The following is a 26,963-nucleotide window of genomic DNA, read 5'->3' as shown; positions in this document are numbered from 1 at the left end:
TTTCAGAATCGGCCTGGTTAGGTATACTTCTGTCATATCCAACACCAAAAGCAGTGCCTAAAGGAACATCTGATTTTATTTTTCTTTTCTAGCTCAGATTCATCTGGTTGAAGATTGGGTAACTTGCTGAACCATTTTGTTAGGAAGTTGAGTCAACCAGGCTAGACCTGGTAAGGGCAAGATTTCCTCTCCGGAGTAGCCTGGGTGAACCAGATGAGTTCTATGACTGTCCAGCAGTAGCATAATAACCATGGGCATGATGTTGTTGCAGACACTAAATTACCTAACTGGTCATCCAGAGGTCAGATTTCAGATCCCTTTGTGGCAGCCATGAATTTTTTAAAAAGAGCTGGTCGTTGTTGACAATAAAACCACAGGTTTGTCATTAGAAACCCATCTGGTCCACTAATGTCCTTCAGAGGAGCACATCCTTAACTGGTATGTGACTCCAAATATACCACTGTGATTGACTTTCAAATGCCTTCTGAAATGACCCAAGGGCACTTAACCAGGGGCAGAAAATGCTGGCCTTGCCAGAAATACCCAGATCATGAAAAATGAATAAAAACATTTAACTTTCCAGATGATGCAGTGGGATCTGAACCAGAGTTTAAATTATTGTTGTGTACATTTGCTGGATTTACACTGGTGTCTCCAGATTATTTGTCCAAGCCTTATTATTACTAACCTATGTTCCACTTTAGGATGTTCTAAGTTCATGAGACACATTATAAAGGGGAATCTTTGTTTCTCCTTTCTCTTCCATAACTTGCCAGTTTCAACAGTCCAGATGAGTTGAAGCTAATTCGAAGTAAGGGATGCCGAACTATTTCTCAGTTGTTGATGGTTCTGTAGCTATTTTTCCACCGTGGCCACTTATCCAACAGTCCGTTGTGGGGGGTGGGGGAGGAATAAACCTTTCCACCCTTCCGATCTTCCCAGTGCCATTGCCACAGGAAACACTATATAACTACCATGGAGACTCAGAGACTGCAGATGCTGCAATCTGGAGCAAAACACAAACTGCTGGAGGAACTCAGCGGGTCAGGCAGCATCTGTGGAGACAGAGAGATGGTTGATGTTTCGGGTCAATGCGGGGTCTTCTTTTCCTCCAGCAGCTTATTTAATCTAAATACTGTGGACTAAGTCGGATGTAAACTGCTAGTTCTTATCCAGATGGCTTCAAATCTTTTGTTCTGTTTAACCAGACCTTCACTCTCAAGGAGATAAATAAATAAATATTAAAACATTGGGTGTGGAAAGTAACAACTGCACACACGTGTAATATTTGCTAAATCCATAGTATTGAACAAACGTTTGCTTAAGTCGTTGCAAATACTGAACATCTCTGAAATGGAATCAAGATATCTAAAACAAGCGGTGGTTTTTCATATTCTTCTAGGGAAAATAAATGTATTGCTTCAAGCACTTCCCAGCCCAGTGTAATCCACAAGAAAGTGCACACAGTCATTTCAACAATTATGATTTACAATCCAAACCTTGGGTGATACTAGCAAAAGGGAAATTTTGTTTCTACATGAATTCCTATTCAGATTTGTCAGATGGGGTATAATCCTGATTGGTTTTATTATTATCAATAATGTTCCAAGAAGTAAGAGGGAAAAGAACCAGCAGTTATGCTCCACTGATGTATATTCCCTATCTATAAGTGAAATTTCAGTTGTTTGAAGTCAATTCATAAGTAGTTGTTATATTCCTTAATTCCTAAAGGTAGCTTGTAAACCTTTTAGGCAACATTCAGAGATAGAGACATTTTTGAATATAAAAGAAAGTGAAGATGAAGTTAAAAATTCAGTCTTATAGAATTGAGGAGCAGGCACAAGGAGCTGACTAGCCTGCTCTTGCTTTTATTTATTATGTCCTTGTTTGCTTTATTTCATAGAGCACGTTTGTTCAATTCTTTCTTCCATGCTTCGGAATTTGAAAGGTCAACAGCGAACTCGACTGCTTAACAAATTCACAGAAAATGACTGTGAAAAGGTACTCTTATCTTTTTTTTCACTTCGGGTTGTTAATGGGGGAAAGAAAATGCACATTTACTCCACCTGCTACTATCTAACAAGAGAACATGAAACATAAATCAGCTGTTTTTGAAACAGTGACGTCTATTACATAAGTGAGCAGCAAGTTATAAAATATTGCAAGTGTCTCCAGCTCCAGCCTGGATGAGGCCAGAGGCCTGAAAGTTCATTGTTTTAGTCTCCTGAATGCCCAGTGGTATTGCAGTCCTTGCTCTGTTCTGCAGTTGCAGTTATAGCTGGACCAAATGACATGTTTTAATGAAGATATCCCTACAAAGATGTTGCCAGGAATAGAGAGCCTGAGTTATAGTGAGAGGTTGGCCAGGCTTGGTCTTTATTCCTTGGAACATAGGAGAATGAAAAGAAACTTTATAGAAGTGCTTAAAGTTATGAGGGGCATAGTTAAGGTGGACAGTAACAGTCTTTTCCCCCAGGATAGTGGAGTCCAAAACCAGGTGCCATAGATTTGGGGTGAGGGGGTCTTGAGGGGCAACTTTTTAACACAGAGGGTGGTGAGTATATGGAACAAGCTGCCAGAGGGAGTGGGTGAGGCAGGTACAATAGTATGGTTTAAGAAGTACGTGGATAGGTATGTGGAGGGGCAGGACTTAGAGGGATATGGGCCAAATGCAGGAAATTGGGACTAGCTGGGTGAGCACTGTGGTGGATATGGACTGGTTGGGCTGAAGGGCCTGTATCCGTGCTGTATTGCTCTATGGCTCCACTGAAGTGCAGACACCTCATATTATTTCTCAGTGAGTACAGGTAGGTTGCTTATTAACGTTCAAGTGAAAGAATTACTTTCTGGATGCCCTAGACACACAAGGCTCCTTCTACCCAGGTTGCCACCCTTCATTTTGCAGTTTACACACTCGATATGAATGCCTTGTGATGCTCCCCTGCCTGGAAGCAACTAGTTTGTGTAGCACAGTCACACAGCCCTCAGTAAATGCCACATCAGTTCTTATCAATCCAAATAACTTCACTGACCTCTAGAATACAACAAAGGCAAACAGTTGTAGGAACTGCCAGTAGAAGTTGATGGGTGGATAACTTAAAATTAATTGGTGATTTCTTTACATTGTGTTGATGAGCAAGGTGTTGAATGCATGTACGGGTTGGGGAGGGTGCTAGGTGGAATGCTGAGCTCAAAGTGGCAGTGCCTTAATCAAATCAGCATCGTCTCTCTTTGACCTCTTAATCTGTCCATTCAAAACTGCTGTTAGCTTTGCACGCACTAACTTTCTCACAGTTATGGCGTCCTCTGTAACTCCACCTGAAGATGTTTGCACACATTAGTGTCATTTTTAAACTGTACCAGTAGCTTGGCTTCCCGAAAAATGTCTTTGTTGTAAACATTGTGCCTGCATGCCCATTTGAAAAGCAAGGCCCGACTAATTAGGTCAACACACACAAATGCTGGAGGAACTCAGCAGGTCAGGCAGCATCTGTGGAGGAAAATGAACAGTTGACATTTTGGGCCAAGACCCTTCATCAAGACTGGAAAGAGAGGGCAGAATCCAGAATAAAAGGGTGGGGGGAGGGGGAGGAGCACGAGCTGGTGGGTGATAGGTGAGTCCAGGTGAGGGGGGGGGATGGTAGGTGGGTGGGGGAGGGGGAGAAAGTGGGAACAATGTGAGAAGCTGGGAGGTGATAGGTAGAAGAGGCAAAGGGCCGAAGTTGGGGGAAAATGGGGGGAGTGGTTACCAGAAGTTAGAGAAATCGATGTTGATGTCGTGGGGTTGGAGCCTACCAAGACTGAATATGAGGTGTTGTTCCTCTAATATGCGTTTAGCCTCAACTTGGCAGTAGAGGAGGCTGTGGACAGACACGTCAGTGTGGGAATGGGAAGGGGAATTAAAATGGCTGGTCGCCGGAAGATCCTGGATGTTCAGGCAGTAGAGTGAAGGTGCTCAACGAAGCGATCCCCCAATTTGCACTGGGTCTCACCGATGTAGAGGAGGCCGCACTTGGAGCACTGGAACCTGACTAATTGGGTGGCTGGTTCTACCAGTGCTCCAAGGTCAGATTACCTCAGGTTTTCAGAACAAGGTGAAATCTTGCATTACAGCGGGAGATATTTGGCCTTCCTTCATTGGACTTGGTCAAAATTCTGCAAGTCTATACCCAACAGTGCTGTGGAGTACCTTCAACACAAAGTTCATTTCAATTGCCCGCTATGACCCATTCAACAGCAGCTGGGGAAGAGCTGTGCCACTAGTGCTCAGTGTTGAATTGATAAGGATCAGTTTAGGGGATCATATCAAAAGAAAATTTGGTGCAACATCACAGAAGGAGGGTTCATTCAGGTAAGAATTGACCTTAATTACTTCTAAGATGTCATTTTGGGGAAAATTTGTGGAATATACAAGTCTACAGCTCATTTTAAAACAAAAGTTAAATGCAGGAATTTTTCTCCAGTCACGTCTCGCATATTTTGAAAACATTCCACATCAACTATGAAGATTTGATTTTGATGAATTGCAAGAAAGTTGTAGATGTTTTATCTGAATTTGTTTCCATTTAATTGTTGATTTTAATATCAATTGCTTGTAACACCTTCCCATCTTTAATGATAAAATGGATGTTTATAAAAAAGACATTGGCTTTGCCCATTCTTCAAGAATTTAGTGAAAGCAAGGAAGGCATTGACATCCTTGGATACCATTCAGGGACCTTTCAGCAGCAGTGCTTCTTGATTTCATTGTTTATATTCCTGTACATACGAATACTGTTTATTGAAGGAGGCCTGTGATCTAAATGGGTGTTCTCCTTTGCATCATCTTATTGTTCTTCATCTTTTAAAGGGTAGATTCTTTTAAAAGTGCATATTACCAACAAAAATTGAACAAGTTGTGAAATAGGTGAATATCAAAGGTAAAAGGCCTTTAATGGCCCTAGTTATTTTCAAAGGGAAGGCCATTATGCTGCACTTGCAAATGTATTGGAAGTACTATTCATGTGTACATAAATGCTAACTGTGGACGTTGTTTTGACAGTATATTTGAAATGTAGTTACACAGGTGGAGTAAAATTTACATTACTAAGTGATTTGCTATAACATAGTAATAATTGATCTGTTGCCTAGTCCCAGTATTAATGTAACATCATTGCTCACTGTTATTGAAAAAGCATTTAATAACAGGCTATCAATTTTACCCTGCTAGTTCTTTTTTGCAAAATAGATTCTGCAAGTTGTTGTCAAGGAGCCTTTCTTATCCAGATTTGTACAGTTTTCTTTATATCACTAAAGCACAATGTTGTTTGGAGAGTCACTGAAATGGTGATTTATACCATCAATGCAAATTCGTATTGGCGAAATGAATACAGTTTTGCTTTGGTGTTGAATATGAAACGAATATGGGGCAAGAAATTCATATTACAACACATTACATGCACAGTTGGGAACCCACCCCAACTGGAGTCTTCCTTCCTTCCTTTCCTCCCTCCCCAACTCTGTGATAAAATACTGCTAACTGGTAGAGCCTTCATAATTCCATCACCAGGCAAAGGCCTAAGTCAATCATGTCACTACTACAGAAATTCCTTGATGGTTTTAATGCTTTCTTGGTCTGAGGTAGGTTGCTGAAACTTTATCATCACCACTTCCTGTCATCACATTATTATGTGGCTCAGTCAAGAGAGAAGAGATGAAATTGGCCTGCAATTTGCACATTACTAAATAGCACCTGTCATTGGTCAGAATACTAACACCTGCTGCACTACTGCAATAAATTCTTGCCTGTAAAATGTGATCATTTTCTTCAACCAAGGCAGTGTCTAGTCACGAACTGCTGTCCTCAATAGAAGCCAGCTAAATTGGGTTCTTGCATATTGCAGGCTTATGTGGTCTTTGATTGATAGCTGTTTATGTTTCTTATAGGTCGATCGACTGATGGAGCTGCATTTTAAATATCTGGAAGCTGTGCAGATAGCTGACAAGAAGATTGAAGGAGAAAAACATGTATGCATTAGCAAAACCTTTATGCATTTCTTGCAAACCTTTATGTTAATCTCTGACTTAACAACTAGTTAGTTGAATTTGATTCTGGGAGCATTGCACCAGAGCTTTACAGGATTTGATTGGCATTTTATGATGACATTTTGCATAGGGTGATGAAAATAGAATTATGGATAAGAGTGCAATGCGGTTTTTGTTCGTAATTGTCTAAAACCATAGAAAGAAGTCCTATGAAATTAGGTTGCTTGTAACAAAGTTTGAAGGCAAGAGACAATTGAATATTCACTGTTCATGAGAAGCTGCTACACTTAGTGACTTCACAATGAAGGTCAGCATAAGATCAAATAAAATATAAAGTGTACAGGAGAAGAAAAGCTATAGCGATCTCACTTGGTGCAAAGTAATCCACCTAACATGTGTCTTTGCAATTTTCCAATCATGATGACGGAGAACTGTCATGACCTTCATTGTTAAAATGGAAGTCAATGATTTTAACCAACCTGATTTCCAGTTTGCAGCTGCCCACATAAGGAACATAAGTAAAGATCAGGAAAATAACAGGATCCAAATCTGTTTGCAATATAACCAGATAATGAAGGATTCAACATCTGAGAATGAGAAGTCTTTCAGGACTTCCCCCTGATCTGTTCAGAATCCTGTTTGCATGCACAACCAGATTCCAAAGCCACTGGGGACATCATAATGAATATGGTTGTGTGTGAAGGAGCTGTGGATTTGGGGTTAAACCCGTGTTTGCCAGGCCATCTTTCGGTCCAACAAGAAAGCTGAAATCTTATGGGCACAATGGATGGCCTCAGAACAAAGGAGCTGCACAAGCTCCCTGGGTGATTAACCGGGACTATTAGAATGACTTGGCAGTATTTGCACTCAATTTGCACATTTGGGGATTGATGGTCCTTTCCGTTACTAAATACATTCAGATTAGGGTGGCAAGTCCATAATGCATTGTGCTATGGCACTGAACCTTCACAATGCCTGCTGATTGGGCAAACTCATGCTCCCACACTGCTTACTGTTATCTGTTTGAAGAAAAGGGGGGAATTGCCTTCCTTGAATAGCTAACCTTTGTAATGTCATTAATGTAGCAGTGGACTGTATTCTGTGAAACCTGCCAGCTATCATCTGCCACTAAATTACATGATCTGGAAGCCAAGAATTCAGAGACATTTTATCCTTCAACTGCAAAAGTAGGGAAGTTCTAGCCTGGATCCAGTATGCACCAGATGCAAGCTGTCAGAGACTGGTTTGACAACCTTAGTTTGCAGATGCATTGCTGTACACTGCATTCTGTCCAAACTTCCTGCTCCTGGTTGCCCACAAGTCCCTGCAGAGGCACTATGAAACTGCCAATAACAAAACCTAACCATTGTCTTCGCTCCGTTAATACAATCTCTTCAGCGCAATTGCAAATAAACTTGCAATCAATTAAGAATCCCTTTTAATTCCATAGCTTGGCAATAAAATCAAGGTAGGGTGATGTTCCTCCTGTTCAGATCTGGTTTTCTTCATGTAGTTGGTGCTGTGCTGTGTGTTGTGATCATAAATGTGGCCTGATTTGCCACATGTTGGAAGGACTGATGTTACCACTACCTACGCTACTTATTTCTGATGTGCATGGAGCCATGAGATACAATTTAATTATTATGTTTCATAACCTAAATGATGTACCAATGGGGTTGCATTGTTGTGAGGAAAAACAAGTATGCGATTAAATTTCTAGGCCAAGCATTTTTTTAAAATAAAGCATATCTTTTTCAGTCTCTTGCCTGAGTTTAACTGTTCTTTCTCAAGTGGGAAGGTCTGAGGCATAACCTATTAAATATTTCCTGTTAATTCCTTCCCTACCATTAGAAGCCTCAATTTCAGGTCCAGCACCGATTTCAGTTTTTTATTTTGCTTGTCATTAATTTTTCAGTATTTTTGGTTTTACAGAAACTCTTAATTGGTTTTTAAACAAGCTGAAATTGTCCGTTTTGACTGTGATCTTGCCGTAGTCCTTTGCTAGACAGTACTACCATAAAAGTAACTACTTTTTTAAGTGGAGAGGAATCAGCAAGTTCTGTTAATTTGTATATTTTCTCTCAAGGCAGAATGTTTAAGATTTACTAATCAATCTCCTTTTATGTGTACGCAAAGTACCTTGAGTATTGAGTTTGGACAATCCATGGCCAAGTTAATTGAAAGGTGCTTTTTAAAATATCTATTTGGTCAATTTTAATGAAAGCACATAATAAAGCACATATTTAAAGAGATCCCTGAAAGTAGCAAGACACATAGATAGCGTGGTGTGGAAGGCATTTGGCATGCTTACGGCATAGAATATAAACGTTAGGATGTTATCACCATTAACGCCGGTTAGGCAACACTAGGAGTGCTGTGTGCCGTTCTGGTCACCACACTCTCGGAAGGATGTGATTGTACTGAAGAGAGTGCAGAGAAGGTTCCCCAGGATGTTGCCTGGATTGGAGGACTTTACTCCTGGGGAGAGATTGGATAGGCTGGGCTTGTTTAACCCTGGAGGAAACAAGACTGAGGGGTGACCTGATAGAGGTGCATAAAATGGAGAGGAATAGGTAGGGTAAATAGTTAAAATCTTTTTCTCATGGTAGGGATATCGAAAATAAATATGTGTAAGGTGAGAGGAAGGAATTTTAAAGTGGATCTGAGGAGAAAGTTCTTTTACACATAATAGTTGATGCCTGGAATGAGCTGCCAGAGGAGGTGGCGGAATCTGGTACAACCACTACGTCTAAGAGATGCATAGACAGGCACTTCAATAGGTAAGGCATAGAAGGACACGGAGCTAATGTGGGCAAATGGGTTTAGTAGATGGGCAAAACAGTTGGCATGAACATGATGGACCAAAGAATGATATATTCCTGTTTGCATGTTAAAATGATCAATTCTGAATTCCTGCAAATGTTTACTAGCTTTTGAAGTGTGTGAGTATGCTTACATTTTTGGATCCACAGGATCTCCTTGGAAATTGCCGGAGTGTGTCTCAACCAATAATTATTTTTGAAGTACATTAGTAATTTCTATGCAAGCCAACTAAAGTTAGGTATTTTTAAATATATTATTCTGGATTACAGATATGTATAATTTGCCTTTTTCAAAAGGCTGAAGAAAGTATCCTCATCTTAAATTAGAGAGAATCAAAATACTCAAATAATTCCTTTACTGCAGCTTACCAAATATTGTTGAACATAGCAATTTATCTTGGTACTAGTTGCCTTTTAGTTTTGAAATAGTTTATGTTTTTTGTCATTTCTTTTTAATCTCTTTTAATATTTTAAGCTGCTTACATAGGTCTCTTCCTTTTGGGTTTGTCTATCAGTTAAACCCAGTGTTTGTTGATGTCAATGAAAATGTTTAACTCTTGTTTACCCTGTTATCCTTATTTATCCAGGATATGGTCCGTCAAGGGGAAATAATTGATGATGATATGGAAGATGAATTTTATCTGAGGCGTTTGGATGCTGGTCTCTTCGTTCTTCAGCTAGTTTGCTACATTATGGTGGAGAGCTGCAATGCTGGAATCTCTCAGGTGATTTCAAAATCCATTCACTAGATGAGTGCATTTTTATTACTGCCAGAGTATGGGGAAATTGAGGCCAACTTTCAAAAATTACTAATTACACTGTATGATCATTGTTTCATGTGAGCTCAGTTAGGTATAAATGAAACTTACCATCAAGTGTGCTTAGTAAGCATTTATTAGGCACAAACATATTAAATTTAGTATGTGTGCATTATTTGCTGCTTATCCTTACTTGAAATTGTACTTCAAACTGTGACATTAATCATTCTAAAATAGCTTGTTATGTAGATAATGCTCATTGCATAAGGATTCTGTTGCTTTGAGAACTGAACCGTTAGGGATAAATGTGACCATTAGTCTCCTCCAATACGATTCCAGTTTTGCAACTTCTTGGGTACCTGACTCACCTGGAGCACATTCATCTCCCCAGTTCCATTTTCTTAAGATAAGATATTTATTTATTAGTCACATGTACATTGAAACACACAGTGAAATGCATCATTTTGTGTTACTGAGAATGTGCTGGGGACAGCCCAGAGGAAACCCATGCAGATACGGGGAGAACGTACAAACTCCTTACAGACAGCGGCAGGAATTGAACCCGGGTCGCTGGCACTGTAATAGTGTTATGCTAACCACTATCACAGCTATTACATGCCAGAAATAAGAAAACTATTTTAGAACAATATTTATCCAACTATGACCTTGGATAGATTTTCTTGTTAACAAATTTAAGAATTATTTGCTATGTTCACTGGAAAGAATAACTGTTTGGACAGCTATAGACTTGGTAGCCATTTGTAACTGGGGACGAAGGGAGTGGACTGAGATTATATTTGTGTTTGTTTTCAGATAAGGCAGCGTGTGCACCAGATCCTGAATATGCGTGGTGGTTCAACCAAAGTGGTTCGGCATATCATGAGAGGTATGATCAAAGGTGTTCAGCATCTAAGCCACTAATTCTAAATGTTTTTATTATCTCATCAGCTGGCCACTCAAATACCTTATTTTCCTATAAATAAAGCCAGCCTTGTCCAGAAAAACGGCCACTTCTCCCTCGAGCTCACCAATGTTATCATTCTAGTTACATATTAGATGACCATATCAATTAGAAGTTATTCTACGCCACCATACTTTGACAGTACACACTGGCGCAAGGCCAGCAATGATTATACTACTTTATCTGGATGTTCTAACTTTGTACATGTTCTTTGCAGCTAGAAGTTAATGATACAACTTGCTATAGTAGTGCAGTATTCCCAGAATGTGACATTTTACTCTTTAGATTGTTGCCTGTATTAATATTGCAATAGAACTTTTTAACATAGAACATTACAGCACAGGAACAGACCCTTCAGCCCACAATGTCTGTGCTGACCAATTTTAAGTAGTCCCATCTGCCTGCACACGATCCATATCCCTCCATTCCCTGCGTGTTCATCTGCCTATCTAAATGCCTCTTAAGAATTTTTCCTAATTTAAGGACCATTTTTTTTCCCATTCATTCCTATTTCTGCATGTTGTATTGGAAGCATGGGAATATATAGTAAGTTTCAATCAATAATTCTCAAGAACAAGTTAAATGTAATTATGTGGATGAGAACCATGTAGAGCTCACCTGCCACTTTTTGAGGAGCTCATTTGATTCTGTGATCCAACACTTGAGGCAGTCCATATAGGATGGTTCATGTGCTCTGTCTCAATTGCCAGCCTGACCTCTCTAAAGTTTTCAGTTGGAGGATGGATGGAAATCTTTTGGTGGCAGCAGAGTACTCAAATTGTTGATCTCTACCTAGAGGTCCAAGTACAGTCATGGCATAGCTCTTGTTGTTTGCCATTGAAAATGACATTGTATTCCATTTAATTCTAATACATTGCCTTTCTCTGTTACAAACATTTTGTAACCTAATCAAATCGCCCGGATGTGGGTTGATGTGGATTACTTAATAATGCTTGACCCACTTGTACGTTGCATTGTTAATTTGTGATGTTGTGGTGTTATCCAGGCACGAAACCATTAATGCACTTTATGGTATTGGCTAGGATAGCGTTTGCAAAGGAAAAAGAATTCATACTTTGAAAAATCTGGGATTGAGCAATTGGGTTGACTTGAATTCCTTTAAACAGAGTTTTGTTGGTATAAAATGTCATTTTCCATGCATATTAGACCTTTCAAATGAGGTCATCTTGCTCCTGGTTACTGTTTCTTCTTCTTAAATTGTATATTATCTGTATACAGTAACTTGGCCAATTTGAACTCCACAAGCTTGATACAATATAGCTCAGCTACTTTTGCAGGGCATTCCAAAGAATGAAGTTCTTAAAATGGGACTGGATTGCACCTTTCAAAATTTTGCGGCAATCTTTGGCTGTTGTGATATAATAACTGGACAGAGGTTAATTCTCCAGTAAATGCCTGATCTATATTATTTATCGGACCCTTAAGTGATTCTGAGGAGTGTTTAATCTTTGAGCATTACATCAGAAATGGCTTCCTTCCCTTGCACGACATTGTGTTTCAGGAAAGGATGCTTTTGGTTTGTTAAACACAACAAAATCTCAGGCATAAACAACCCACATTGGGACAGTATACCACTCTGTAAGCTTATTTATTGGAATATTCATACTATTATTGTGTACAAATGACACTTGTGGTTTTATATTATATGCATTTGGGCTCATTTAGCTGTGACTGTGACAGTCTTTGGGCCCAGAGGGAGAGCGTAATGTTTGAGATGGAGCTGAAGAATAATAGATTGTGGGTTCATTAACTGCACATTCGCAGCTTAATAACTTTGTGTTTGTTTTATTACGTCCCCTAGCTATGTGTGGAAGCACACTCCCATGACAAATGTATAGAAATCAGCTCTAAAGCAGTGCCAGCTCTGCTCTGAGAATACAGAATTGGTTCCATTTAGTAGGCACTCTGTTGACCAAGGAGCAAGCATGCTCCAGTGCCGAAAACCATATCTATAGGAAACCAAAGATTTCTAAATTTAAATTATTGCTTAAGAATAATGGTTTTTGAATGCCATCCTACAATGTCTGGTAAAATTATTACAAGATGTTTGTGTTCTACACTTCAGCTTTTAAGGATTTATCAAAGTATTCACTGAAGAGCAATTCAAATATAATTTCATAGAATATCCAAAACTTGAATCATATATCACCAAAGCAGTAGAACCCACTTAATAAATAGGTTGCCTTGAGTTTCAGCATAACGATCAGCTTGTGCTTTGCTTATTTTTGAACCTTTTGCTTTTCTAAACACAAAATAATTAGTCAAAACAGCAGGAAGAGATAGAAAGTTTCTGATTTGTCTTTTTCTGAGTGGATGCGATTTCCCTAATCCTGATGTAAATCAGCCATACCACTGAACTCTGTCTTCTTCCGAGATCTGACGATTCAAATGAAGGAATATTGCAAAATAGAGAATTCTGTTTTGCCTGGCATGTGCATACGAGTCTCCCTCCTGCAATGGACCAAGATTACAAGGAAGAGAATGTGTGTTTACAGTCTCACCTTTCACGTCCTCAGGATGTCTTGGTGCTTCACTGCCAGTGTTACTTTTTGAAGTTAGTCTCTTATGCAAGCAATCATAGTAATTGACAGGTCCAGAAATAAGATAAATGACTATCCAATTACTTTTTGGTTTGTTGATTGAAGGATAAATGTGTCGAGGAGGACAGCAGAATGCTCCTTTTAAATTGTGCAAGTGCCGCATCTGGGGAGGCCTGCTATTTAAATAAAAATTAACCCAAGAAGTAGTGTTTCTTGACATTGCAGTATTTGTTCAGTACTGGACTGGTGTGTCAGCCTAGATTATATGCTTGAATCTTGTCCTTCCCAGGGGAGAACAAGGAACATGAATTGGAAGTTGCCTGCAAAGGATAGAAAATATGATAAAGCAAGAGAATAGATTGTCAATGACAGTCCTCAAATGATTCAGTTCTGTTACAGCCTAAATTTGGTAGTCATTGATCTTGGCTGTCTTCATTGGCACTGTTTTACTGTTTGTTGGTTGGATTGCTAACTAAACTATGTCTCTGTAATTGAGTTCTCCTTTTCAGCAAGGAGGAAAATTGCTAACTGGACCAGTCCCATGATCACACAGGTCTTGCTGTTTTATGGTGCAACTTGGTGACAGTTATAAAGTAATGCATCATGCAATCTACCTTGCCACTTCAGCTGAGGCACGGGGAAAAGCTGGAGTGGATGAACTGAATGAAAGAAACATACATCACATCTGCATTATTGATAAAACAGCACGCAGTATGTCTGAACAAACCACAAACGCCTGCACTTCTCAAGTGCATGTGAAAAGAGGCATAAAATTGGATCTAAATGTTCCTTTTAATTGTTAGGATATTAATTTTGTCTGCATCCTTGATGGCCAATTCCTATTTAGATCACAAAGAGCAAGTCTTTATATCCCAATTAAGATGAGATATCATTTTTCACCAGCAATTTTTTAAAAAAACATCATTTTCTTTCCATAAATACAAAGGTCATCTTGCTTGCTTGATACCTTCATTTAGGACCTACCTTTGAAGAGAAATGCAGGCTTGTTAGTCTCGGAGCTGGCAATATAAGGTTAAAATTAAATCCCCAGGCACTGGTTACCACAGACCTATGCTTTAGTTGAAATGCTTAGATAAAACTAGATGGTGGAAATCTGAAATAAAAAGGGAAAATGTCAGAGATACTCGGCAGTCAGGTAGCATCTGTGCAGAGAACTGGTGCTTATTGACCTGAAACATTAACAGCATCTCTCCACAGATACTACTTGAACTGCTAATTATTTGCAATATTTTGTGTTTTATGCTGCTTTTTTTTTATTCACAATATGTGGGTCACAGGCACAGCTGCTATACATTGCTCTTTCCTAATTGCCTGCAAGGTTTTAGTAAGTTGCTGCCTTGAACCACTGTGATGAAGCAGTGCTCCCAGATATGTTAGATGGGCTGTTCCAGGATTTTGATCCATCAAAAATATATCTCCAGGTCAGCACTGTGTGCAACTCAAGTGAACTTGCAGGTGGTGCACCAGGTGTCCTTGTGCTGTTGGGTGGTGGAGGGCACAGACTTTAGGTTTCAAAAATCATTGGCGTTATGCTGCAGTGCATCTTGTAAATGCTGCAGCCGCGGCAATGAAGGGTACGGGTGATAGGAGTGAGTTTAAAGTACAAATCAAGTTCTTTATTTTAAATAAAGACCAACTGCTGTAAACACTCCAGCAGGTCAGGCAGCATCTGTGGGAAGAGCAACAGGACAGGAAAGAGAGAAAACTACTAGTTTTAAGTTTTTCCTTCCCCATCAGCACAGCCCAACCTGCTGGGCATGTCTAAATTTTGATTCCTTTGTTTGTGTTCTCTCTCTCTCCCTCTCCCTCTATTAAAGTATTGACTGATTATATCCATGGCAACACTGGCCTTACCTGAGAGATATTTCTTGAAATTTGGTAATGAAATTTGAGTTTCATATGAATACAGAAAACAGCACCTAAACAGGAGAAAAGGTGAGGGATGGGCCCTGTTCTGTGTATACCACAAAGTTATAGGCATAACTTAGGTCTCTGCAAGTTCCCATAGCTACACCTTTGATTTGGAGAAAGTAAGCAGAGAGGTTTTCATATTCCACCTATGTTAGGTGAAACTTCCCATTATTATAACAAACTGCATTGTGCTCAATGACTGGAAAATAAAATAATCATAAAGTAATCCATTTTAAGTTGTACCTTTTCATTGATAACAATTTGTCAAAAGAAAAGGTAAAACAGAGGAAATAGTAAGAGCAGTGACCAAATGTTGGAATTCTATTTTGACTGTGGAGAAAAGTCATTCATTCCATGTTGTTAGTAGTGAAGGTGGATGGGGCAGTGAAGTGGGGTTTGAGGAAGCACTGTTTGTGTGCAGTCCTAGAACAGTTCGACCTGGTAGCAGCTGGCTTCGTATCACGTGTGACTGGAGGAGACTATGGCGTGAAGAGTGGACCTAGTGAGAGCTAGCATTTTTGTTAAAATAGATCTGTATCCTAACAGTAGTTCTCTTTGTCAACACAATCGCATCATTGCAGCATTATTAGTAAATAGCAAAAGGCCTGGGTTCCTCAGTACAAAACGGGGCAACGATTTCTATTTGTACAGCACCCTTAATATTGCACACAGCCAATTTGCAGGAGCATTGCTTCATTTAGATTGATACAAGACCACATAGAACAGTACAGCACAGAACAGGCCCTTTGGCCCACAATGTTGTGCCGACATAGCTAATCCCTCCTACCTACAGAATGCCCATATCCCTCCCATTCATGTGCCCTTCCAAGCCCTCTTAAAGTTCCCAATGAGTTTGCCTCCATCACCCTATCAGGCAACACATTCCAGGCATCCGCCACTCTCTCAGTAAGAAATTTACCCCTCGTGTCTCTTCCGAACCTACCCCCTCTCACCTTAAATGCATGCCCTCTGGTATTGGATCACTCAATACTGGGGAAAAAGATATTGCTTGTCCACCCTATCTATGCACCTCATAATTTTATATACTTCCAACAGATCACCCCTCAGCCTCCACCGCTCTAGAGAAAAGAGCCTAAGTTTGTCCAGCCTCTCCTGATCGCACATGCCCTCTAATCCAGGCAGCATCCTAGTAAACCACCTCTGCACCCTTTCTAAAGCCTTGACATCCTATAGTGAGGTGACCAGAACTGCACGCAATACTCTCAATGCAGCCTAACCAGAGTTCTATGGAGATGTATCATAACTTCTTGACTCCTATACTCGATACCTCGATTAATGAAAACAAGCATTCCACAAGCCTTCTTAACCATCCTGTCTACCTGTGTAGCCACTTTCAATGAGCCATGGACTTGCACCCCAAGGTCTCTCTGCTCTTCAATACTGTTAAGGGTCTTGCCCTTAAGAGTGTACTGCCTCTTGACATTAGTCCTTGCAACATCTCACATTTATCTGGGTTAAACTTCATCTGTCATAGAAAAGCTTGGACAGCTGGCCAAAAGAAGGTTTTAAGGAATGTCTAAAAGGAGAAGAGCTAAAAGAGCTTAGGGCCACAGCACTGCTGTTGGTGGCAGAGCACAGACACTGGAGCTGCACAAGCAGCCAATATTGGAGGAGCACAGAGATGGTGGTGCAGCAGAGATGGAGGTCACTGAGACAGAGTGAAGCTAAGAAGAGGGAGAAGCTAGGGAAAAAACATTAAGGAAAAACACAGGATCACAAAGAGCCTTGGAAAAGATTCAGAAAGGACAATACCATGAGAGGTTATACATTGAGAAGAGTTGAACAGGTTGTATTTCAAGATGATCTGAAAGGTCTTCAGGATAATTAAAGGAAGCAACAGACATTGAAAAGATGCTTTCTTACAACACCGAGACTGACTTAAAATTTGGAATAAGTTATTGGTGTTTGTCAGTCCCTACAATGCTACAGAAAGCAAGTAAAGATTACACTCCAGCCGATATCCTACAATGGCCATCGTATGACACTTCTTAAATGCTAAATTTGAACCTTTACTGCAAGACACCAGCACCTGAGGAATCTGCAGCTGGCAAGTGTTGAGACTAAATAATTAATTACAAGCCTATATGATCACAAATGGTAGGAGGTGGATCAGAATAATTTCTGCCTTCTTACTAATTGGAACTGATTGTTGGATGCCAACATAATGTAAACTGAGAAATGAATACCATGGAAACACTAAAGTTTAGTTTGTGATGAAACAAAATACCTTTTTATGCCATGAGGTGGCCTATACATGATAGGCACAAATTATAAAACTCACTTATTCTGACTAATTTTAGCTTTGTATTTCATTGTATACCTTTGAGCTGGAATATTGTATGCTTACTTAATGCTGAAGTGTTTAACCTGTCATTTCAGTGTTTCCTGAAATATATATAATAGATGAAGATTGTATGATAAGACAATTAGGAGCTAAAACAATATTGTTTTCTCTATATAGTCTATTGAACTGAGAAGTTTTCTTCAAAAACCTAATAGTCATGCCGTTTAACAGGAAAACATATAAAACCAATTTAAACCGGGAAGATGCCTTTTATTTTACTGACAGCCACCGCTTTGAACAGTGGAGTAACCATAATGAGGGACAGCTTTAAATGAGGCACTCATTAATGCTTATGAATTTTTTAAAAATCCACAGGCAAGGCACAAATAAACTTCTGGAAAATTCTATAAATCTGCCATACTTCCTTGAAACTTGTGAAGATAAAATATATTTCCTCAAAGTATATCTTTCAGATGACGCTGACTACATTAGTAAGAGTAGGCTTCAAGGGCAGGTGGCTTCAAAAGTAGCAAGAGATCTGGCCCTTTAAATCCAATTTAAAAATAATAAACCATTGTGCTTAGTGAGAAAGGTAACAAAAAAATCTCCCATTTACCAATGATTCCAAAATTTAAACTGTAGCTTTTACACAGCTGGAAAATGGAATGGTTATCATTTTTATGATTAAACTTCGGTAATTGACTCATTTTTAATTATTTTCAAATCACCTGAGATATACAAATTGTGTTTGTCTCTGCCCAAGTACCTAATTTTCTGCTTTGCAACTTAATAACATAATCCCTTGTTTGCACTGAAGCACCTTTCCTATACTACATTTCACTACTTCAACAACTCTCTAACCAATTGGATCACTACTGGTTGGGAACAGTTTTGTTGTAAATGCACTCCATCTGCTCAATCATAGCAGTGCATATCTACTCAGCAGCTACTAAGCCCCTATAAACTTGTCTCTTGGCATCTGAGGAACTGGCGCAGCTTGTAGAGCTGCTGCCTCACTGCACCAGTGACTTTTAGTGCCATCTCTATAGAGTTTGCGCGTTCTGCCTGGGACCATGTCCATTTCCTCCCACATCCCAAAGACACATGGTTTGGTAGGTTATTTGACCACTGTAGGTTGCTCCTAGTGCATGGGTGAGTGGTAGAATATTTGGAGTATAAAACGGTGTTAATATAGGATTAGTGTAAATGGGTGGTTGATGATCATTGCAGATTTGGTGAGCAGAAGGGCCTATTTCCAAGCTGCGTGTCTCTAAGAACAACTCATATGCTCCTAATTTGTCCATCAAGGTGACCGAAAGAAAACTAGACCGGAATCCAGGGAAGTAAACAATCTCAAATGGGTTTGAGGTTGGAAAACAACATTCTAGCTACCCCAGAGGTTGACATTTAGCTAGAACAAACCAAATAAAGCACCATTCAAGCTGTTGCTGGCCAGGCTAACATAAAGTTTAACCATATAGATTTGAAAACATCTGGACATTAATCCCAGTGGTGATAAAACCAGGAAAATCAAACTCGTGGTTTATTTTATGCAGAATGAGGCTCAGTAGATTGCATGAGATTAAAAATGCAGGACATTAAACAGGGGAGGACAGGGATGGCTGTTGGAACACACAGATGGTACTGAGATGGCAGGAAGCACAGCACATGGATCAGAGGAACATAAACATCAATACTTTCTGCTTGCTTTTCCTGCTTCTCCCAAATCAGTAATGTTCTGCCCTGATTTAGATACCCTGGGATAGAAAGTTTTTCTCCAATCGCTCATGTTATGGTAGAGTGTGTAGTTGTTCTCCACTTCTGAAATTTCGACTAAAATTTCAGAAGCAGAGTACAACAGTACACTTGCATATGTGGACTTAATGCATGCAACTAACAATCAATTTCTCTGTCTTTCTGTCACACCATAATGGTTCCCACTTCTTTGTCTACATTCAAAATTCATCTTTCAGATGATATTGACTCCATTAATGATGTAGATAATTAAACCATCACAAATTCCATAATGCACTTTTAATGCAAATCAGCTATTCATTGTGAAGCGTGACAGAATTTAATTGTTACAGAAGTAGGACAACAAACAAGGACTCAAGCCCGGGGTCTTACTGTATCAAATAAAAGTATACTAAATTTACTAAAAGTTACTAAGCTACACAGCACAGTTTTACAGCAGTAGGGTTGGGTATAAGCAGCAAAGTGATAGTGTTATAGAATATTACAGCTTGCAGGAACATAGTAAGTTTAAAATAAGAATCATTACATACAGCCATTAAACCAATCATGACACACAGAACCTGAGATCTTGCAATGTGTGGTGATCTTACAATGGACATACTATACATATTCGGCATGGTGTTAATCTATGACGCTTCCTGTAATAAACTCTTAAGTCAAGTCATGTGATTCAATGACTGAAACTGGCCACTGGCTACAAATCACCATTTTAAAGTCCGAGTCAATACAACAGGTTTTCTACCAGACAATTAAGTTCTCAAAACTAAAATTAGTTCACATTATATTCTGTAACTTGGTGCTTGCAGTTTATTTTATGTCTGTAAAAGAACCATAGAACCATACAGCACAAAACAGGCCCTTCGGCCCACCATGTTGTGCCGTCCATCAAACCACCCTCACACTACCTAACCCCTTCCTCCCGCATATCCCCCCATCCCACACTCCTCCATATGCCTATCCAACAAGCTCTTGAACCTGTCCAATATATCTGCCTCCACCACCACCCCAGGCAGTGCATTCCATGCACCAACCACTCTCTGGGTGAAAAACCTCCCCCTGACGTCTCCCCTGAACCTCCCACCCATAACCTTAAAGCCATATCCTCTTGTCTTGAGCATTGGTGCCCTGGGAAGGAGGTGCTGACTGTCTACTCTATCTATTCCTCTCAATATTTTATATACCTCTATCATGTCTCCTCTCATCCTCCTCCTTTCCAGTGAATAAAGCCCTAGCACCTTAAGCCTCTCCTCATATTCAATACTCTCTAATCCAGGCAGCATCCTGGTAAATCTCCTCTGCACCCTCTCCAACGCCTCCACATCCTTCCTATAATGAGGCGACCAGAATTGAACACAGTACTCCAAGTGTGGCCTAACTAGAGTTTTGTAAAGCTGCATCATCACCTCGCGGCTCTTAAACTCAATCCCGCGGTTTATGAAAGCCAACATCCCATTGGCCTTCTTAACTGCTCTATCCACCTGTGAGACTGCTCTTTCCACCTGTGAGACTGTGAGAAATGACAGAAAATTATACAATGTGTTGAACATTGTTATTCAGCAGGGCCAGATCAAGCTCTATTCAGCACACAGCAGTAGCAGCACCTTTTACAGCACTGATCGAGCTGGAAGTCTGGCTGCCACAGCCACCCAATTTGACAGAGTGGTCCTCATGTGGCAAGTAGACCTCAAGTGGTAGTTCCCAAGACCCCACCTCCAGACTGCTTTGGCGGTCTTTACACAGCCTGTTGATGTCAAAGGTCTTTTTAAATGTTAAGAACAGTTCAAATAGATTTAGCATAATTACAGGAATTTAAAAAAAAAACAAAATACTGAAGCTTTAGAAATTAAACAAGGATAAAGAAAAGTAAATAAATCATTCAGTTTTTCCAATTGAGGTTTGTGATCCTGTTCAAACAAATGTTTGGGGGTTGGAAAAATGGAGTGTATTGGGCAACATGTTGCAACACAACAGAAATGTTAAGGGAGCTAATACTGCAAATTGACTGAGTGCTGCTGGAGAAAATGGGCAGCATGAATTTAATAGATTGTGATGTTCCTGTACCATTGGTTCATGGGGGCCAAACGAAACTACAACTGAGACCCATATTGTAAACACCGATTGATTTAATATCTAGATTCCTTGCATTTTCATGGTTTAAATAAAATTTTTGGAATCTAATGTTGACCCATTAGCATTATTCAGAGGTGTTTGAAAAGATATGCTTTTGAAAAAGCCATTAATTGGACATTGTTGATTGAAAATACAAAAGAGTACCTTGAGATTATTTCCCTCCTTCCCTCACCCTGTCCCACACATACAGACCCATCCCTGTGTATGGGTCTATGTTCAGAGTACTTTTGTGATTCCTCACGTTTCAATTAAGTATTGCTTTGAATAAACCATGTGAACGAGAATTTTACTCTCAGACATCATTTGTACCCACAAGGTTTGAAAATGAATTGGAACTATTCTTCCTATTGCCATTACTGTGCATATTTAACCTGTTTCCAGCCAAGGCGAGTCAAATGTAATTGCCGAGCCCAGACACGAGTATCAGCTTTGCAACTTACCAATTTAAACTGAAAATGTGGAGAAAGAGAAACACACACACACACACACCGCGCACCCACACACACACCGCGCGCGCACACACACACACCGCACACACTGCGCACACATAGGGTGTTGCAGACACTAGAGAGAAGCTCACTGTATCTCATATTTAACAAAATGAATTGAGGCTCAGGCAGACTGGAGGGGAAATCAAATATTTTCAAAACTGAGCAGATGGTATCTGGAATTCTGTTTGTGTGCCTACTCATTTGAAAATCTACATCCTGTGAAACATCGCTTTTTTTTCTTCATGAAAACCCTTACTTCTGAAGTTACAGTATGCGGCAAGAACTTTCATTGATTTAACTCGCCAGTTAGTTTCCTGGATGTCTGCACAGCTTTAACTCTACAAATAATTTCTGAAGGCTAACCATACATGCAATGTTGTTCCATTACATTCAACAGGTCAAGTTGAGCATGGACAACAAAATTATGCAGAAACATACAATAAGCAAATTCAAAAATAAAACAATTATTTGGATTTTTAAAAGGTGGGCTTTCTGAACACTAGGAGTAGAAGATGGCTAAAAAATGTCAATTCAACTAGAATATGAGCTTCAGTAAATTTTGCCTCTTGGAGGACAGCAGTGATTAACTCACTGCATCAATAACCTGAAAGGCCTGGACTAACAATTCAGAGCTAAAAGTTCAAAATCTCACCTCAGCATCTGGAGAATTTAACATATTTAATTCCAGATTATTTTTAAAAAATATTTTCAGTTATGGTGATCGTTGTCAAATGACTAATGTGAGGTCGAGGCTTCAAAAACATCCCCTTCCTGAATGATGGGGTACAGAGCATTTGATCATTTTAGAATGCACCCAAGGTCCCTGCCATAACAAGAAGCTAGTATTCAGTCATTCTCATAGCACAGCACGATAGAAAGGTAACATCTATTGGATCAAGCAATGTCAGAGCTGTAGTGCTGAAGATTCACATTTCCCAACTAGCTGTGTCATCCAGCAGTGGCCATCTAGTTGACAATGTGGATAATGTCTTGTCCACTGGCCAAAATCAATCATAGCAATCCTGCTATTAAGGAGACCACCACTAATTTGCCCAGTTGTGGTCTTACGACAGAAGTCATTGAAGCAGTAGATAGATGAGTGGGCTTGGGTGACTGTTCTGAGGAACTTCTGCAGAAATATCTGGGGCTGCAATCATATTTGTGAGTTTCCTGTTCAATTCCCATTGATTTTTTGATGGCTCTGTGATGCAGAGAGCCATTCTCACTTTGCCTCTAAATGAACGTGCATAAAAGAGCTTCAGAAGCTGGAATAAGGTGTGGAGTTGTGGGGCCCTGGCAAAATCATGCTCAGTTGCATTTTGCCAGGGCCACATAGCTCCATCTCTCTTTGCACTTTGCACAAAGATGATCATGGTTGTTAGTTGCGGGGGTATCATTGTGGTACTTCCTCAAAACAGTGATCTGAGCCCACCTGCTTCATCAATGCCCTTCCTTCCAACAAAAACAAATGCTGGAAGATCTCAGCCAGTCAAGCAGCATCTGTGGAAATGGTTCAGGTTGAAGACCCTCTATCAGAACTGAGAAAGAGAGAAAGCAAGTTAGTCTAAGCAGCAGAGAAGATGGGGATGGCAATGAAAATACTGTTTACCTTCCTTCCATTGTAAGACCAGAACTGGGTAGGTTATTGGCAAATATGTCTGCGTGATAGTTTTCAGACTTTTAATGCACCATTACCAAATCCAAGAACATCCAATGCTTTGGCCCTTTCTCGCACTCTTCCCACCTCTTCATTTCCTCCTCACGACCCAGTTGCAGGTACTCTCAGATGTGGAACACCTCCTTAATACTACCAAACAGCAGCTTTTACAGACACTAAGAGATGATACTAGGGCTGAGGCCATTTGGCCGATCAAGTCAATTCTGGATTTTCTTTATATATGCTTTTTTGAAACCTGAATATCTTTCCAAATTCTAGGGATTAAAAAGGGGAAATAGGAAATGAACTATGTTGCAGAATAAAATTACAGGAAATATATGATTCAAATGTAAAAATACTGCCACAACTCCTGTAGAACTGATCAATGAAAATACAATTGAATTGATTCAGTCGCCCAGGTTAAGAATTTATCTGTGAATCATATTGTGCAAAACCAGAGCGAATCGTCTCACAGATATATTACATTCCCAAAAAAAATCAACATTTTAATTCAAAATCAAATTCTTTAGTTCATATCTCTCATTGAAACCACTGCTTAATAAACATGATTTAATTCTCATGCCTAAATCACTATTTGTATCACAATATTGCAGTAGATTTAACGCAAATTTCTTATAATCAAACCAGACAGGCAATCACAGAACCTGATAATGTTCAGAACGTGATGTTCAGCTTTCATTATTGGTTTAGCTACATCTCAAATCAGATGCAAAAGCTCCATGTTTTGCAACACTCAGACCATTCTACATTGCAAATCGTGCTGATTTGTACCCAGGAGATTTCACGTGTAACAACTATCAACAGCATGCACAGCTAAAAGTTATACAGCCAGCATTGCTGTTCATATAGCATGATGGCCTATCATGAGACCCAAGTCTTAGCAATGAAAGCACATCGAGTTCAGGGACAATGCAGCCCACTCCTCTAGTGATTCATTGTTACCCATATGAGAACACACATGAAAACAGCACATCTTGCACAACTCTACCAAGAAATAAACCAAAAATTACTTCATGAAATTTCAGAGGAGTTCACTGGATTTCCTTAACAATTTAAAAATTATAGCTCATACCATAAGCAGATTTACATAGCGTTTGACTTTATGTGATCAAATCTTAGTTCTCAATCATACTTCAGAGATTTATAAGCATGTTACATTTTGTGGCTATGTAGTGATTTTTTTTTACGAACTGTGTGTATCTGGCAGCTTCACAAATGTGCACAGAATTATATCTGTACTCTCTCCCCTCTTCAGAGTTTGTCCTCTGGTTCTGGTCAGAAACTTGCCACCAGGGTGGAAAATGTCATACTAGGTTGGAAACACTACTACCTCAGTGCACAGTGTAATGAATTGACCTGTACGATCGGTATGCAAGACAAGTTTTTCACTGTACCTCTGTACAAGTGACAAAAATAAACCAATACCTTAGTCCCTTATTACAGTGGTGCCAGGTACTGATGTGACAATGTGCAATAACAAGTACAAATCCAACTCCATTGAGTTTCTGTGTTTTTTTAAAGCATGAAACTAAACTGCAAGTCTTTGATTTGTAAAGGGGAGTCTTACTATTTTGAAGAAATTGCAAAATTTTTAATCAAGAAAACTACTAGTGATTATGCTTTTCCCCACCTCTGAGAACATCAGTCAGACATGTACGTACTACTAGCTTACAAAAGAAAATCACCCCAGTTTCTATAATACACTAACAGTTTATTATCAAGAACATGCACTGAAATATTTATGCATTAGCATAATTCTACATTCAGATTCCTAGGTTAGAAATGAGCAGTTTAGAAACTGAAGTGCCTCAAGATGCACCGAGTTAATATCTTATTACAGTCTGTTTCTCCTCTTCGCAAGTGATAGATAACAGCTATTAGTCATAGAGCAATACAGCATGGATACAGGCCCTTTGGCCCAACCAGTCCACGCCAACCACGGTGCCCACCCAGCTAGTCCCCAATTTCCTGCATTTGGCCTATATCCCTCTAAACCCCACGCCTCCAGTTGCCTAGCCCTTTAATTCTCCATCCCACCCTGACCTTTGACCTCCTATTTTGCACCAATCAAGCCCAAAATTAGTTTGGAGTACAGCATTTCCATCGAGGCCTCAGGACTTGATATTGAATTCAACAACATCAGATAACCAGCCTTTCCTGGCTGGTTCTGATGCAAGATCATACACTAAAACATTAACTCAGACTTCCTTTGTCTCAGATGTGGCCTACTATGCTCTAAGAGTTCCAGTACAATGGTTATTTCTTTTTCTCTGTCTGCACTGTGATGTTCGGAGCTCACAGCTCGTACCTTATTGAATCCTTTCTTCACGTGCACCAGGATAATCTACAGATTTTATCCTTAACATTTGAGGAAAGAATTATCTTCCCACTTTCCTCCCGTCACACCATTCAATGCTAAAGTGAAACAATTTAAAAAATGGTCTTTAAAACAAAGTATCAAATAAAATCTTCCCTGTATCCTACAAGACCAAAAAGCAATTATGTACTTGCAAAAACCCAGCAGCCAATCGATGAATCTGATCTTCCATCTTAAACTGAAGTCTCAAAGATTTGCTGAGAGAGAAGTCCCGATCGCACTTTTTAAGACTTAAAATCTTAAGGTATGTTAACTAATTCATTCTTTTGAAATGTTTTGGTCTACAGAGTACGCAGAAAACATTGGTGATGGGAAGAATGACGAGTTTAAAGAGAGCGAACAGAAAAGAATCCTTGGCCTCCTTGAAAATTTCTAAGATAAAAGAGTGTCATTTGGGTCGCAAATGGTTCAAGAAATATACAGCAGGCCTTCAGTCTGAAATGGTCCAGTGCACACACTCTGATCTGCGTTGTACTTTGAACACTTTCAGTGGAATCAATTTTAACAAACTTGTGAGATGTTCCTCTTTCCCAACAAGAAGGATGATGTTATTGATGAAGCAGCATGTTATTTCATTGACTAAAGAATTTATTGGCTTTCGTTTATACAAATAAAGGTGTTTAAAATGCCAGTTTTAAGAGTTTTATTTTTAAAATATACTGAGTTCATAAAAGATTACTGATTATATAGTATCTTGGGAAACACTTTTATAGAATATCTATAGTAAGTTGCAATGTTTCCAGCATGTTAGTGAAGATGGATTCTAGATCTGGACAAGTTGCGAAGAAACAAGTAACTGAGAATTTGCAAAATGTACCAACAACTGGGGAAAAAAAATCAACAAAATGATGCTCCGTCATTTGGGGTTACAGCCTGGTCACAAGCTGACACTAGAAATAAGTGCAACACCAGGCTGCCTTTATATCAATGAACGTCTAACATCGTTTGTCCCATACTGTCTAGTTCAATGGTATCATAAAAGACACCCGCCCCTCCCCTCGTGACAAAGATAAGGGAATTGTTAGGTTTATGGATGCGAACTGATCATTTCTCGAACATCTGAATCACAGAAAGGATGAGCTTAGAATTTTCTAAGTCCATCGTTTGGCAAAAGCAGCCGCACAGGTTGACAGGGTGAAGGAAGCATTTGGCAGGCTTGCCTTCATCGG

General features: G+C 39.6%; 1 protein-coding gene across 1 annotated transcript in view; it reads left to right on the top strand.

The window, feature by feature from the left end:
- The window catches only part of ctnnbl1 (catenin, beta like 1), a 144,988-nt gene extending 118,563 nt beyond the window's left edge, over nt 1-26,425 (top strand). Inside the window, exons 12-16 of the mRNA XM_052031231.1 lie at nt 1,904-2,001; nt 5,926-6,006; nt 9,434-9,571; nt 10,418-10,490; nt 26,082-26,425. Coding sequence (XP_051887191.1) covers nt 1,904-2,001; nt 5,926-6,006; nt 9,434-9,571; nt 10,418-10,490; nt 26,082-26,170 — 479 coding nt within the window. The 3' untranslated portion in view covers nt 26,171-26,425. The remainder of the gene's footprint in view (nt 1-1,903; nt 2,002-5,925; nt 6,007-9,433; nt 9,572-10,417; nt 10,491-26,081) is intronic.
- The last annotated feature ends 538 nt before the right edge of the window (nt 26,426-26,963 follow it).

This window comes from Pristis pectinata, chromosome 16 (genome assembly GCF_009764475.1).
Source record: "Pristis pectinata isolate sPriPec2 chromosome 16, sPriPec2.1.pri, whole genome shotgun sequence".
Lineage (NCBI taxonomy): Eukaryota > Metazoa > Chordata > Chondrichthyes > Rhinopristiformes > Pristidae > Pristis > Pristis pectinata.
This window is presented reverse-complemented; position numbering and strand designations above follow the sequence as displayed.